Source organism: Gouania willdenowi, chromosome 2, assembly GCF_900634775.1.
Source record: "Gouania willdenowi chromosome 2, fGouWil2.1, whole genome shotgun sequence".
Lineage (NCBI taxonomy): Eukaryota > Metazoa > Chordata > Actinopteri > Blenniiformes > Gobiesocidae > Gouania > Gouania willdenowi.
In genome coordinates, this window is record NC_041045.1 from 6195146 (window position 1) to 6212296 (window position 17151).

Here is a 17151-nt window from a genome sequence, read left to right on the forward strand (position 1 = left end):
AATTTACAATTTTTTACAATGCATTTTATTTTAACTATATTTATCTTTCAGAAAGTGAAAGTATAGAATACAGTTGTTTAAGATTATGTTGTGTTTTAATTTGGAAAAAGTGATTTTAGAAAAACTTAAAAATGTGTTTTTAATCAGTAATTATTTTTAACACCTCATTTAAATGTCAGGTGATCCCACATGGTGTCACGACCCCAAGGTTGAAAAACACTGGTTTAAAGGCAGATTTCAAATGGCTGTCAACAATTAAGTCATTAAGACAAAATTCTAATTATTGCAGCGAAAAAGCATGTATAAGTTTTTATTTGTTTTTAACAATGATTTATGTTTAAAAATTAAATTTTTGCATTGACTCCAATTGTTTGCATTAAAGAAAAATTCAAAACGCTGTAAAATTTTTTTTTTACATCCAAGAAAAATCATCTACTACCATCATCATTTTTTCTAATTGAACATTGAAATTTGGCAAAAATGTCCAAGTATCTGTTTACATCACTATTTTTTACAGTCAAACGTTTTGATGCAGTGTAGGCTCGATTTTTGATACATTTTTAAATCTGTGTGAATAATTTGTGTACGACAGTCTGAAGATGAGCTGTAGCAAGTTTGGTGTCAATTGAGTAGAAATTGTGGGAGGAGATAGGTTTAATAAGATTTACAGAATAATGGTCTTCATAATTTGCAATAAGTTTAAATGTAGAAAAGTTTCTTCAGAATTGAGGCTACGTTTTGGTGGAAGTTGCAAATCTTTACCACATATGGTTGATTTGTTGTGATTTTTTTTTTTTTTCGAATTTTGAAATTGAGAGGTTTGCTGTAGCGCCACCTTTAGGACGATTGGCATGCTTTGGCAGATGAGGAAATTTGGAAAATTTGGTGATTGTTCGTGCATGGGAAATAGCATTTCCTCAGAAGAAGAAGAAGAAGAAGGGAAAAAAAGAAGAAATTAACATTGTTTGGAAGTAAAATTTCCTCCATCAAATCCAAAGATGAAGATTATTAAAATATTATTTAAAAAAAAATAATGAAATACTTTTTTTCTGTTATGGTTCAGATTTTTATCAAAAAAAGTGAGAAGCACCAAGCAACAACCCTATTATCATTTATGTGCACCCCCTATGTTACGCATTTTTTCACGTTTAAGAGCCCTCTAGTTTTAAACGGTTAAAGCCATTCTTCGGCAAACACTTGAAACAGCCTGTTATTATTAACTTCCATCTGAACCAAAAGTGCTCAGGTTACATTTGCTGACTCGTGAGAAAAGATTTCACATCAAATGCAGAACTGAAGCATTCCTGCTTTATGATGCTGTGCATTAATTTAGCTAATGCGCAACATAGAATGTGGGCCCACGTCCAAGGATAAATGTATTACTTGCTCCCACTCTTGATTTATAACAACAGTTATTAGACTTATTTACTTTGAGAAAGACTTTGATCGTTTGCTTTGGTTAATGAGGTGACTGATGTCATTTCTGGAAAACCTTTTTTTAAAAAAGTGTAACAAAAAGCTGGATTCATGCCTCCAGATGTTGGAAATGTGCTGACGCGACACGGCAGATCGTTAAACGTGCATCGCTGTGTATTTGAGGCGACGCCGCGTGTGGTGTTTCGGTGACTCCCACTAACGCTGACACCCGGCTGTCGGCAGCGCTCAGCGTTCCCGCCGCACTCAGTCGAACGAGGCCACTGCGGATCTGTGACGTTGTCACGGCAACTGTTTCATTCATGCATTGGATGTTTTAGAGCATGGGTGTCAAACTTATTTCAGTTCAAGGGCCAAATACAAAGCAGTTTGTTCTCAGATAGATAAGTCGTTAAATTTATTATTTTATGGGGAATTTTCACTCAAAAAGAAAGTCATTAAGATGGAAGACGACTCATCAATGACTCAAGACTCTCCGAATTGACTCACTTCAATCTGATGTTTTAGAAATTAGAAGCTTTTTTTTCCACACAGGAAATGATGTCATGGGGAGATAGAACGATTAATCGTAAGGCAGTTTAAAATCGATTCATAGGCATCACAGTTGACATCGATACTTTGAAAATTGAATAGTAGTACTTTTTTAAAACAGCAGAGGGCGCTATATATATATATCCCTTCTCTTGTCCAGCAGTGTACGCGGCGGGCAGAATCTACTACTACTTTCTTTTTGGCCGCCTTCTACTCTTAAACATGTTCATAAATGATTCCTTACCCCTTTAGCACCGAAAGAATATCTGTAATATTACCTGTAAATTGTAAATTAGCTCTGTCTGCTAGCATAGCATCTCTTCTTCACTACAAGAATCTGCATGCCAACCAACCACTGGGTATCCAGCGCCCTCTGCTGGTCCAAACAAATATCTGCCATAAATCAGTTCAATGGCTGTTTTTTTTAAAAAAATTTTTTAGTCCAATTGTTAAGGCACAAAATACATTTTCAGTTGCACTTTTTAAAAGAAAAAGAACAATTATGCAGTTTTGCATTGTTTACTATAGAACCAGAAGTTAGATTAAGAGGCTTCTTCTTCATTTGTATTATTCCTTTATTTATTTCATCCAAGATTTATTTTTAGTTAAATTGTATTGTTTTGAATAGTTTATCAAGGGATTCTTTTGATAATAAAAATAAAAGGAAAATAGCACAGTATTTTCTAGATTTTTCCCCCCAAAAATTAAAGGAATATTTTTCAGTCATTTGTCTACAGTCCCATTTTGTAAAATAAATCGTGAGAGAATTGTATCGTGAACCCAGTATCGTGAATTGAATCGTATCGGGAGTTGAGTGAATCGTTACATCCCTACGGGGAGACCAAACGTCTGACATGTGGGATAGTTTAGTGTCAAGTGGACCACAGATTTTATGCGGGAAAACAAGTAATTTCGACATTATTGTGCCATAGTTTGCACTTCTACGTATACGTAAAATATGTACAAATTTCCAAGAAATTGTGACTAATTTCTATTTAATTGAGGATAATGTTATGTAATAATTTTCACATATTTTGTCTTTCATTTTGACTTTCTCCTGCGGGCCGAATTGGATGCTCCTCAGGGCCGATTTCGGACCCCGAGCCTTGACTTTGACACATGTTTTAGAGTAACATGCCTCCTTCAAATGGTTAATAGAAGTGTGCGTGTGTGTGTGTCAACAGTTATCCTGGGTGTGGTGTCGGAGGAAACAGGTTGGCACATTTTTTTGCTGACACACACACACACACTAGCTGAGCAGTTTGTTGTAAGCAAATAGGGGTGAAGAATCTCAGCTGTTGGGAGTGTGTGTGTTTGTCTTTAATGTGGAGCGCGCACACACACACACACACACACTACCAACATGGTAACCATCTATGTATTTCATTAAGCATGTGTTTGTGTTTTCTTAGACACAATTCTACCACACATACTTAAACGTCTTAACGCACAGAACTATCACTTGTTCAACAGGTTTTTTGTGTTTAAACGTGCGATTTTAGTATTATTTTCATATATTTCACCCCTTGCATGTGTCAATGTCAGAACAAATACACATATTGTCAGTGACAGATATGTGTAACCGACGCTAGATAGTAGTTTTACTCAATGACTGATGCACAGGTGTCAAACTCGAGGCGTGCACCCCAGGTTGGGCCCATCAAAGCATTTGATTCGCACCCTGGCAATTTTTAAAAATGGACAGATGTCATTACTGGCTTTTAAACTGTTCAATGTCCAAAATGATTTTATAATTTTTCCACTGTATTTGCATTAAATTCACTTGCTGAAATCACCAAGGTTTTGCATGAGATTTGCTGAAGTTGCTACACATTAGATCGCTCGTTTTTAGGAGAAAAATTGTGTAAATGCGTGATGTTGCAAAATATGCATTTTAGTGTATATTCAGTGTCATATTTCAATTTCTACTTGATTGTTTTATTATTTGATTAAAATTGTTTAAAAATAGTTATGATACTATCGTTGACGTTTGAGAAAGTGACATTTATTAGTGCTTTCTTTTCTTTTCTTTTGTTTTCCACTATCATAAAAGCCTATAGTTTAGTTTCTGCTGCTTGCGACTCAATGCTTTGATGATTTAAGGAAGATTGACTCTGATCTGTAACTAGTCACTAACATATTGATATTGATTACACTCTAAATCTCTAATATAGAACTTTCAAATCATCCTGCAGGTCAAATTGGACCCTGGAATCCCTTTAATTTGGAATTTTCATAATGCATCATCTGTATAGATGTTTGGTCAACAACTACATCAGCCCAAGGGCTATTTTTTTTCTTTTTTTTGTGCAAGTAGCACACTTTCCACAGATGCTCAAAGTAAAATCAGTTTTTAAAATAAGATGAGGATTGAAGATTCCTCTTAAGTTGTACTTGTCATATTTTGCTGCCCCAATTTGAATTTATGGAGCGAAACCTGCTTTTATCATTTTTCAAAGGTACAAAGTAAGCCTTGGATATGCTGCACTGAGTCTAAAATAGACTCCGGTTCCTCCACAGTCTGCAGCTTCTCTGCTGGATCAGAAACTCTCTCATCTTTTAAAGTATGGCTGCTTCTGCTGCAGTGCTGCATCACGTTTAGAAAAGTGCGTGCGCGTGTGCACCCACTGCAGCAGACCACCTGAGCCTGTGTACTGTGTGTGTGTATATATAGGTGTGCGAGTGTAATGTGATCTCTTGAAGGAGCAGCTATTGATCCCACAGTTTGTCTGCAGGAACGCTGACACATCCCTACGCACACAGAACACAATCTTTCAATCGGTTTTGGAGTCAATTACATTTTTCAAGTACATTTTCAATTATCCATGTTCAATTGCAACTCAATTACGGTCACCGACATTTTTTTCCGATTACAATTCAAATTACAATAATTGTTTTTCCCCTGAAATTAAATTACAATTATGTCCTCATTAAATTTCAATTACAATTAATCACAATTACTAAGCCTTTAATAAATGACCCCATTAGCTTTATGTTAACATCTCTTATGATAACGGGTCAGTTTGACCCATGTCTTGATATCATTATATCATTTCCATGTCAATAACAACCTAGTCAATTACCTGAACTCAATTACATTTCATTTTAATTACGCGATTACAATTATAAATTGACCCCAACCCTCCTTTAAATGAATATACGCTCTAATGCAGTGATTGTCAACTGGTGGGTCGCGGACCTGTGCTGGGTGGGTCGCGGACAGCTGGTGGAAAAATAAATTAATACTTAATATTTCTCATGTTGGACTCATCTTTTATTTTAAAATAAACTTTTCTTTTGACAGGCATGCTGTGAAATGTATGTTACACAGGAAAATATATAGATTTATGTATTTAAAAAGATTATATACATGTGTTTTCAACAGCTATTTTAGAAAGAATTAATTTGGTTGGTTGAATTCTAAAAAAACTGGGTCACGATTTAATGACCGTGGTAAAATGTGGGTCCCAAGGTGAGACCAGTTGAGAACCACTGCTCTAATGAGATACTTTAAACACTTTGCCTGCCTGGCACCAAAACTCATATCTTGCTATTTTTTTCTCTTATAAATCACGAGGCTGTTCTGAGAAGTAGTGAAAGCAGCGACTCCTCAAACAAGTATTTTAAAACAAAATAATCTTTAGAAAAAACAATAAAAATAAATATATACATAGCCTGATTGTGTCCGTGTGTGCACCATGTCAAAACGGACATATGCCGGTGTGCAACTGTGTGTGTGTTGCCATGGTGACTGTCATACAAGTCGATGCAGAGCAGCTGAGCTTGGGCTGATGTCGGGGGCTGTGACCGTGCATCTTTAGTGTTCCCTCCCCCTCCCCCTCCTTCCTCCCTCTCCATCTGTTTGCTTCTGACGTCGTCCTCAACCCTCCCCACCTCGCCCTCCCCAGCTCTCCTCCCCCCTAATTGGCTGTATCAGCCTTACCGGCCCCACTGTGTCATGCTTTGCTCCACTGAGCAGTGTGTGTGTGTGTGTGTTCCTCTGCCTGTTTAATGATGGCAGGGCTGTGGTTTGGTCCACCAGTCTATCCTTGCTCACTCTTTATTCACAGCCTAACAGCTGGCTTTGCTCCTCTGTTATTGTCCCCATCAATCACTTGTTTCCTCACGCCAGCCTGCTATCCTTTTATCTCTGCCCTCTTCCATTTCCTGGTTTTTTCTTCAATCATATATATATATATACATATATATATATATATGTATACATACATACATACACACAGTATATAAGTGCATTGCCTCGGTTGATTTAACTTGGTGTCACAGATACGACACACAAACAGGGTTAAGTGACTCTAAAGAGTGTTTTTTGAAAAATGTATCAACTTGAATTACGTTTTTTTTAAATTTTAAACCATCTCTTTATTGTCTTTTATAGGAAACTAAAAACAATGTATATCAATACAATACACAGTATAAAAACAAAAACAGCAGTCTGACTGACAATCAAATCTATTCATCAGTCCAAACCTAATTTTGTATGAATTTTAATATTTAAAAAAAAAAAAAAAAAATCAGATTATATCAGCCTGCATTTAAAATCTCTGATCTAAGCAGTTCCATCCATACTCCACTCCACTTCTGTCCAGCAGCTGACAGAACTAAATATTGACAGTAAAAAAAAAAAGTGAATTTGAATTATGAAAAAAGCATAATTTGTTTATTGGTAATAATAAAAATCTGTTTTTTTCAGTGTCTTCGAATTTATTTTTGTATTTATTATGTTGAATAATAAGTTAAACTAGTGGCTATTTTACACTTTAAAACTAGAATTAGTTTTATTGGTGATAATAAAATAATGTAAACTTTCAGCGTATTTTATTAAATTGTTGAATATTCTCATGTTTAAATGTTAAAATGTCTTTTACCCATTGGTTAATAAGAAATGGGTCAGTTTACCTCAAACCAACTGTTGCTGACTGTTGTTCTGTTTGATTAATATCACTCGATCAAGCCTTTTCTAACCTTCCACACAAAAAAATAAGCAATAAAAGTATGATTTGTGCTGATAATGGATCATCTTGATATTGATATCAGTTATAATTTAAGGTTGCTGCCATATCGGTATCGTATCGGAAGTGAAAGAGTTGAATCGAGATGCCTCTGAAAAATGTATCCCTAATTATCACCTTGTTATTACTTTACTTCTAAGCCCCTCCTCCTGCCATTTTTCAGCCCATGAATCACTCAAATCTTTAACCTTTTCACTTGCTGCATTCAAGACAAACCTGTGTGTTTAAAGTTGGACAGACGAACTTATTACTCCTACGTTAAAAGAGATGTCTTATTTAGAGTTTCTCCACTGTTTTTGTCTCGTGCGTTCCTCGTTATCCTTTATGTCATACCGTTAGGACTTCTGAGGCCATGTTGTGCGTTGTCTTAATTTGTCGGCGGCGGGCTCGTCTGAAGTCTTTCCTGTGTCTGCTCCAACACCGACCTTGGACTCAAGACGTGTCTCCATCTATTTCAGATGTTTTGGCTGTTTTTGATAAGGAACGTCACCTTGTAAAAGGACGATTCCTGCACGAACATATACATTTGTCATATTTTTAGAAATGAAATCGACAAATGTTTCCATTCTCGACTCCTCCTAATGGCGTGATATCCTCTTTATGATGTAATGCTGGTTCTGGTCTTCGTCGCTTCAATGCTGCTCTGTGTGTTGAAGGAGGCGAGCAGGCCAAATAGCTTAAGGGGAGAGCGGAAATGAGCCAATCATCCATCAGGGCCTAGAAATAATTACAAGCTCACACATTTATGCCATGATGGTATCTGTTCTGTATCTGGAAGGCGGTTTACAAGACATGTGGTTTTTCTACGATGATTTGCGACATGAACAGCACTGTTTAACTGTTTGAGGACAATACAGGATGTAATGATCACATCTGGCTGCAGACCCAACAGCATATTGAAACATCATTATGATTTTGCATTGGCTGTTCTTTAGTTTGTGTTTTGATTGTATGTATTTTTGTGCCTTTTGTGTGTTTATTGCCAACCTTTAAGGGAAATGTTTATTATGCCTACATAAATTATAGCTGCTGCGTAGCATTGGTCGGGGGCCAGGTGATTTAAGGCTAAACAAGACAGCAGCTGTTAGCGCTTAAAGGCAGATTTCAAACTGCTGTCAAAAATTCACTTACGAAGACAAAAATCCGCAAAATTGCTTCTAGACATCATGGAGATGTAATTTATTTTCAACAATGATTAATTAGCTCCATAAGTAGAAAAACAGATGTTTAAAAAAATGCCATGTTTGCCTTAATTCCAATTCTTTGCATGAGAGATAAATTCAAAATTATGTTAAACTAAAATACTGTTTTTTTTGTTATTTTGTTATATTTTTCATACATCATCTACAATGACTCAAAAATTACAAGTATATATTTACAGTTTTCAATAAAAACAGAATGATAGACTTCATAATTTGCAATAGGTTGAAATGCACAAATATTCCTTCAGTGTTTGGGCTACATTTTGGTGTAAGTTGACTATATGTAGCACTTATGGTGGAATTGTTGTGAATTTTCCTAAATGTTGAACTCTAGAGGCTTGCTGTAGTGCCACCTTTAGGACTATTGGCCTGTTTTTGCTTTTGGGACTGGAGCTTTGTGCAAAATGTGGTTATTGTTGATGCATTGGGAAGGAGGATTTCCTCAGAAGAAGAAGAATAATTAAGAATAATGTATTTCCAGCACCTTAGGCTGCCTGGCCTCTAAAAAGGTCCTACATTTTGTAAAACCCTCAAAAATAATTGGTAGTGGAGCAGTTTGTTTCCTTCAGTACTTTGTTGACTTTGCGTATTATCCATTTAGCTGCAGCACGAGAGCAAAGATGGTTGAGATTGTTGGATGTTCACCAGGGAACGTGTAACAGGGGACGCAGCATGGAAATGTCTGTGTTTGTGTTTGCATGTGTTTAAATACAGAAGATTAGGAAGGTGAAGCGGCTCAACACAAATGGGACACTTGAATACATTTGAAGGAAAATGTTGGTTTTCCTTCCTAGCATACATTTCTTATGAATAAAGGTGAGGTGGTTCTAGGACTCGATATCTCTTCAAGCTTTTTCTTTTTTTTTTTTACCAAACTAAACATTTAAAAAAAGCCTCAAACCGTTGAGCTCCATGCCAGCTTTGTTTCTATAACAGAAGCTCTTTCTTGTCTGTGTTTCGCTGACGCACACACACACACACGTGAAATCAGCCACAAATAGAAATCACTCACTGGTAAAAACGGGAGTATCTGGCTTCAGAGTGTTTCCACAGTATAGGTCATACTTCCCATCCCATCCCTCCCATTTCCTGAGTCATGAAAGCATTTATTTGTAACTCAAATGCTGGGAGCAGTTTGTCATTTGAATGTTGGGTGGAGACCAGAGCTGAGGTTTTTTTACCTCATCATCAAAGCTTGTTTTTGTTTGGTTGCAGTGTGAACTGTTGGCAACTGGTTTGCTTTCAACACTGCCATTCACCACAGTCATCATGGTGGATCGGCATTGTCTCAATGATGGTGTAAGCGTACAGGCGAGGGATCCGTCCTGACCATTTCTCCTCAACTAGACTGTTTTTTCTGCCACGGATCACATTTTCTTGCCTATTAAATATGTGAACACATCTGCATACAACACACATCAGGATTTACTGAATCTGAAAAGATTTTGATCTGTTACAGACTTGACACGTTGTGATAGTAAAAAAAAAAAAAATCACATACACATACAGAACCATTCTGTCCAACCACTGATCTTCCTCCAAGTAGAAATCGCTAGTGTTCAAACAAGATCTAACAACGTGATCTAATGCTGCATTCCAAGCAACTCAGAACTCTGGATGTGGTGACCTCCTACTTGGAAAATGTACTTGGAACGCCGACTGAAGTCGGAGCTCCTACTCGATAAAGTCGGAGAATTTTCAACTAAGAAATGCCGAGTTCCGCGTTGCCTTGAACGCTGTATTCCGTGTTTCTCAGTCAGCTCGCTTCCTGATTGGCTACATTCCATTCCACGTTACAAATCACGCGGTCATGAGTCGGGAGTTGTCAGCTTTCCTCACACACACACACACACACACACACACACACACGCACAAAAGGAGTTTTGGTCATCAATATTGAACAAGTTCATTATTTACGATTGTGACCGACCCGTTTCGGAGCCAGATATCGGGACATATTCATTCTTAATTCTTAATCTTATTAAATAAAATAATCTGGGGTTTGCTGTTCTTGGTCGGGAAGGAGGAAAATCGGGACAAAAACAGCCTGATTATTATCGTTGTGTGTGCATGCCGCTTTAAGGCAGCAGCTCTCGTTCAAATCCATGAGACGAGAAGTCTGGAAGTTCTCAGTTGCTGCTGCTACAGTGTTTGCTGTCCTGAGAAGTCTGTCCTCCATCGTCCTCATTAACCTACTTCGCTGCTAGCCTGTGTTTAGAATCAGATCAGACCTGTGGCTGTGCAGATGATACATTGTTACTTTTTTCTGTGACTTCATCTCAGCTTTCCCAGTCCTCCTGACGCTCTCTGATCCACATAAATTTGTCTAAAGATAGTTGTCACCGCCTCTTCCTCCTCCCACCACTTCATCTTCCTCTGTGCTGATGGATTTGTGTTCCCAGAATTCTTTTCTGCATTTTTCCTTTCGCCGTTCGTCTCCATCCTCTTCTCTGCAATTGGTGAGAAACTCATCAGGAGAAGATCTCTGACCTTTCATCTTTCACCCCGGGGGCCTCCCAGCAGCCACAGGAGACAGATAAATGCTGCAGACCCAGATCTGCACACATGGCTTCCCCCTGTCCCCGTGTCTCATCCGGGTCACGCTCCATCAGCTTAAAAGCAGCACGGGGGCCTCAGGTGGTGATTCACTTAAACCTGCTGCAGCATCTGCACGTCAGGCTGCAAATCTATTCCACAGACAGGAGGAGGTGCGTTAACGTACGTTTGTTTCTATTCCTCCTGCTTACCTCCAAACGTGTGGCAGTTATGAAGCCCCACGGGCCGACTGCTGAGTAAACACTGCAATTAGGATCCTCTCACTCTGTGTGTTTACACACGGAAGCAGACACTGCTGGCTCACTCCTGCTGTCTGCGCTCAGCCAGCCGTGATGTCATGCTCACGTAGTTTACGATGTGTGTGTGTGTGATGAAATCTATTCCAGTCTCATGTTTTCTTTCTTTCTTTCTTCTTTTTTTTTTTTAACTACCACCTTGCTTTCATCCTATTAAGAACCAGGGACGGACAGCTGCAGCTTCCTGTGAGGGGGGAATTAGGAATCCTGCACATCCTGGCTATTTCCTGTTGGAACTCCTACGCATGCGCAAACTGTTTGGGCTTGTTATTGTTTACATAGTCTGCGTTTGGCTGCTTTTTCTCATCCTGTTTGATTTTCGTAGCTGGAAGCGATCCATCAACACAAACATTAACCGCAGCTTTTAACCGCATTTTGTCTTTGTTTTGACCCCTTGTGTGCGTTAATGAGTGTGTACATCCTGTTCTGAGGGCGACAGGTGCCCGTTTGTGACTGCAGCTGCCATAATTCTGTTTGATGCCTCCTTTCCCCGTCTCTCACCTGCTGTTTGAACATGAACTCGTTCATAATAGGTTATGGTTTCAGTTATTCCGATAACTTTCTTCAGGAAATTTGCTTTGATCTTCTGACATGTTTCGACTGCCAACTGTCAGTCTTCCTCAAAGGCAGCTGCTGATCGCTTTGATGTGTCTTTTTATGTTATTTCTGGGCATGGCCAACTTGAGAGTTCTGTCAGGCTGACCACGCCCCCTGTCGCCCGATGGTCTCTGGAGAAAAGAGTACCAAGTAGGGATGTAACGATTCACTCAACTCCCGATACGATTTCGATTCACGATACTGGGTTCACGATACGATTCTCTCATGAATTATTTTACAAAATGAGACTGTAGACAAATGATGACTAAAAAATATTCCTTTATTTTTTGGGGGGGGAAAACTAGAAAATACTGGATTATTTTTCTTTTATTTTTCATTGTCAAAAGAATCCCTTGATAAACTATTCAAAACAATGCAATTTAACTAAAAATAATTCTTGAATGAAATAAATAAAGGAATAATACAAATGAAGAAGAAGCCTAATAATTTAAATTCTGGTTCTATAGTAAACAATGCAAAATTGCATAACAGTTTTTTTTCTTTTTAAAAGTGCAACTGAAAATGTATTTTGTGCCTTGTGTACTGTATTTACATCAGATATTTGTTTGGACCAGCAGAGGGCGCTGGTAACTCAGCGGTCGGTTGGCATGCAGATATTCTTGCAATGAAGAAGAGATGCTACGCGCCAGCAGACAGAGCTAATAGAAAAATGTGACTTTTACAGATATTCACGTAATATTAGATATGCTTTCGGTGCTAAAGGGGTAAGGAATCATTTATGAACATGTTTAAGAGTAGAAGGTGGCCAGAAAGAAAGTAGCAGATTCTGCCCACCACCTACGCTTCTGGACAAGAGAAAGATAAATATATATAGCGCCCTCTGCTGTTTAAAAAAAGTGCTGCGATTCAATTTTTGGAGTATAGATGTGAACCGTGATACCTATGAATCGATTTTTAACTGCCTTACAATTAATCGTTACATCCCTAGTACCAAGTGTGGGAGAGTAAAAATGGTCCCTCAGGAGATCAAAGTATATTTTCTGGAAAAAAGTTGTCCGAATAAATTAAACCGAAACATATTATTATTTCAAAAATGAAGACAAAAGGAACTTGGTGGAATTATGAACTCGTTCACTCCTAGTCACACTCGAACAGATTAAAGGAACAAGGGTCCTTACTGGGGTTAATCCTGGTTTGGTGCCAATGAATAGCATGGCTAACATGAGGGAGCGACACCCTGCATACATCAGTGGGATTACTTTCAGGATATTCATCCAACCACGTGCTTTTATAGACTGTAACAGTAGGCAGGGATATCATTTCTCACTTTTAGGAACTTTAAAAATATCTGTGAAAATGTCTGAACTCTCAACAACTGAAAATGAAAGGAAATTTAAACTTAAGATGTTAAAGACTACATTAGAGAGTAGTGAAGAGGATTTTACTGTAATATTTACAGGTAGACTAGACTTTTAGTTTAAAATAAAAAAGTTCATTTAAAGCAGATGTTTTCAGCGAAAATTATCACGACTCGATAAACAAAAAAAATAACAAGAGATAATTGAACGAAAGTAACTACCAATTTATCACCACGACCACCTGTTGTTTCCCCTTCAAAATAAAGGCACGACATTATCTCCTTAACTTCATTTCTACCGTTCAAGTGTTAAATTTAACAATATTTTTTCATTTCATTTTAGTTGTTGTCCCTCAGCAAAGACTGGATTTAATCAGTCACATTTTAGTCTTTTAGTTTAGTTTTAGTTAAATTTAATGTAATTTTAGTCTTAGTAAGTGATTTGACAGTGTTGTCATACTTCAATAGATTTTGCTAAATAATATCAGTTAGAAAAAGTGCCATATGTAAAACATGTTCTTTACAAATTATTTTTTACTTTCTCTATATTTGAACAAATGACTTATTACAACCTGTACAAATAATGCTTAAATCCCAAGAGTTTGAATTTGATTGACTATAATTAATTGGCTAAAAAGGAAAACAGTCAAGATGATCATTTCTGTCGAACAGAGATTTTGTTGTAATTAGTCAATGAAAAGTTTTTGGTTAAAACTGAGTCCATCAGTGTTATATTACATGTGTGTCCACTAGAGGGAGCTTTGTCCTCACCTTTGACTGCCTGCTTTTATCTCAGTGGGTAAATCTGAGCATTCGTCCCTTATTCATTTGTCCAATGGGGTCTGTGTTGATGTTTATTAACTGTGATTTATTAAACTCATTTGAGGAAAACGACCCCACACTTCCTCTTTATCTGACTCGGGGTGTGTCACTGACAAACGGCAAAGGAGACACAACACCACCCAGTCATCACGGAGCATGGGGTGCCCACTAGGGGTTGTCATGGTAACAGGCAGTCAGGTTGGCATGAGATGATTTTCTCTTTTTGCTATGTGGGTGTGACTGGATACAATGTTTGAATTAGACTATTCCTAATCCCTATTCCTGGCTGTGTGTGTGTGTGTGTGCGTGTGCGTACAGATGGAGCAGGTATCAGACGACGAGCTGGACCATGGAGCTGAGGAAGACAGCGACAAGGAGGACCAGGACCTGGACAAGATGTTTGGAGCCTGGCTGGGAGAGCTGGACAAGCTCACTCAGGTTGGGCCGGTCGGTCTCTACACACACACACACACACACACACAGACACACACACACATGCGCGCGCACACACTCACAGGTTTAGGAGTGGAGAAGGAAAGAAGAGGCTGTATCCATGGCAACCTCCATACTGCTAATCCCGTCTCCCTGTACTGTATCCTAGCAACTCCCTTCCCTTCTCCCACATAGTTGTTCTGCAGGCATGATGGTTACAATTGTGTTCTTTGACTTTAATGTTAAGGTGTGTGTCTGTGTCAGCTTTGGGGTTTATTATAATCGTAATCTGATGTTATAATAATAATTGAGATTAGATAATTGACTTTGAGTGTAATTGGCATGGCAATTCTATAAAAACGGTTAATTACAATTTAACTAAATGCAAACCTGGGGAACCATGTTACAGTTCTATGGCATACACACATAGATAGTTAGCAGTTATTCAAATATGTTTCATACTGAGTTTTCCCACTACCTGTCAATTAAAAAAAATAAATAAATAAAATTTAGGGCTGTACTGACAGAAAAAAGACTCAGACACCCACACCAAATATTTTAAGACCAATATTTTCATGGATAATGAAGCCTAACAAAGAGATGAGAAACAAAATACATTATAGAACGTTTTTTAGTGTATTTTACAGCTGATTTAAAGACATGGGTCAAAATCTACCCATTATTACCATCATTTTAATTTTAATCGTAATTAGAAAAAATGCCGGTCACCGTATTCGTAATTGAGTTGTAATTGAACATGGATAATAAAGACGTGATTGTAATTGAAAAATGTTCTGGTTCCTCGTGTGTTCTGCAGAGTCTGGATGATGGTCGGCCACAAAAAGCTCTGCAGAAGCCGCCTCTTAGGCAAGAGACCAACATGGCCAACTTCTCTTACCGCTTCTCCATGTATAACATAAACGGTGAGACATCCTTGTGCGTAGCGCAGGGAACAACTGCTGCATCATTCTTCTGTGTGTGTGTCCCTCCTCCATGTATTCAGAGGCACTGAACCAGGGAGAAACAGTGGACCTGGACGCACTCATGGCTGACCTTTGCTCCATCGAGCAGGAGCTCAACACCATCTCCAGACCAAACTCAGCATCTCGTGGGCAGAACAAAAGTCAGCAAAGGGCCACCGGGGGGCGCAGTGCCAGCACCAAGCACACAGGCACGAGTGGGGGAGGAAGCAGCGGAGGTAGTGGAATTATGGCTGATCATGTTGGTGATAAAATGACAAAGAGGAGAGTTTGCAACGCCTAAAATTAAAGGAAAATAAATGTCAATGATCTATTGATTAATGAATGTAAACAGTTGCTGCAGCTTTAAACGGTTTCATAAACAGAGCAAACCTCCACCAAGAGATAAATATCTTATAGCAGACATGGGCAACTAGCGGCCCTTGGCCTAATTTTGTGCAGCTCCCAAAGTAAAAGCACAAAATATCTAAAAAATAAAATACACAAAACTACAGAAAAATATGCAAATTCACAAATAATTATAAAAATCACTCAAAAAAATCCAAGATGCTTACAAAACTACAAAAAAATAAAAATAAATAAATAATGCAAAACAACAACAAAAACACACTAAATGAGAACAGACGTACAAAAAACAACAATAAATGATGCTAATAAATGCCAACAATGGCAATAAAAACACAAAAAACAAGAGTGCAAACCTCTGCCAAGCTCCAAATCTGTTATTTTCTTGATATTTCCAGTTATCTGGATCAATGATCCTGATCGTTCACACTTTAAAGATTCATCAAAATTAACATCTTTACTCATTGATGTTGGGTTGGTTTCTCAATTACTCCATCGAATTTCATCGGGATTGCACTTTTCATCGCTATTTTTTGAAGATCCATACATTTGGACCTATTGTTTAATTATTAATGGGAATTTCTTCCAAGCCTTTAAACTCGTTTGTTCTGCTCTCATCTGCAGATTTCCAACTTTTATCATTCATTGGAATAAATATGGTAGGGTTTGTTGATTCTAAACTGGGATGTAACACCTCACAGGAAGTACCAATAGCAGCACCCGGGCCTCGCCAGCCAACACAGTCCGAGGCGGCAGCGTCAACTCTCGTCCTGCGGCTTCCAACATCTCCCTGGACGACATCACGTCTCAGCTGGAGAAGGCCTCGCTCAGCATGGACGAAGCGGCGCTCCAAACCTCCTCCTCCTCCTCTTCCTCATCCTCATTTTCCTCCACCACGCTCAGGAGGCCCTCCTCGGGATCCTCGGGTAGTGGCGGGCAGCACCGGAGGGCGGGTTCGGTCGGAGGGGTGAGCGAGCAGGAAGTGGTGTCTCCGCGGTCCAGCGTGAATTCAGCGTGTGCTTCGGCCTCCAGCATGGACTCTCTGGACGCCGATAAAGTTCTGACAGGAGGCGAGGTGGACGCACAGAGCAGCACAACAGCCCACAACCAGACCAACACAGAGGTATGTGCTAACCCTCAGTGTGTGTGTGTGTGTGTGTGTGTGTGTGTGTGTGTGTGTGGTCACCCTGGAGGTCAACTCAGCATCTAATGCTTAAAGGAATCCTCCAGTTTTTTACAAGTTTGGCATAAAATCTTTGAAATGTCCTCATTAGATGATTTAAGCCTAACACAATATTATGCATCATATTCATTTCATTGCCTTTTAAAAATGGGACTACTTTGCAGTTTAAGAGTCTGTGTTCCGTCATCTTGAAATCACATGATTAATGATGTCACATGGCCCCACTGCCTGTAAACAACCCATTGTTTTTATTGGAGTGAAACATTCAGCCTGATTTTTAGATCATTTATCTGCAATTTTAGTCAAAATGACAATTTGTGCTGCTTTTGGTTGCTCTAAAACGGGGGTTCTCAACTGGTCTCACCTTGGGACCCACATTTTGCCATGGTCAGTAAATCGTACATTTTTTTTTAAAATTTAACCAA

At 38.6% G+C, this 17151-nt stretch overlaps 1 protein-coding gene across 8 annotated transcripts in view; it reads left to right on the forward strand.

The window, feature by feature from the left end:
• The window catches only part of raph1b (Ras association (RalGDS/AF-6) and pleckstrin homology domains 1b), a 48231-nt gene that overhangs the window by 15769 nt on the left and 15311 nt on the right, over positions 1-17151 (forward strand). For 4 of the 8 annotated variants that reach the window (XM_028466696.1, XM_028466705.1, XM_028466732.1 and 1 more), the window contains exons 3-6: positions 14105-14233; positions 15036-15141; positions 15222-15416; positions 16245-16666. In XM_028466696.1, coding sequence (XP_028322497.1) covers positions 14105-14233; positions 15036-15141; positions 15222-15416; positions 16245-16666 — 852 coding nt within the window. The remainder of the gene's footprint in view (positions 1-14104; positions 14234-15035; positions 15142-15221; positions 15417-16244; positions 16667-17151) is intronic. The other 4 variants (XM_028466713.1, XM_028466723.1, XM_028466740.1 and 1 more) reach the window with 1 other exon arrangement.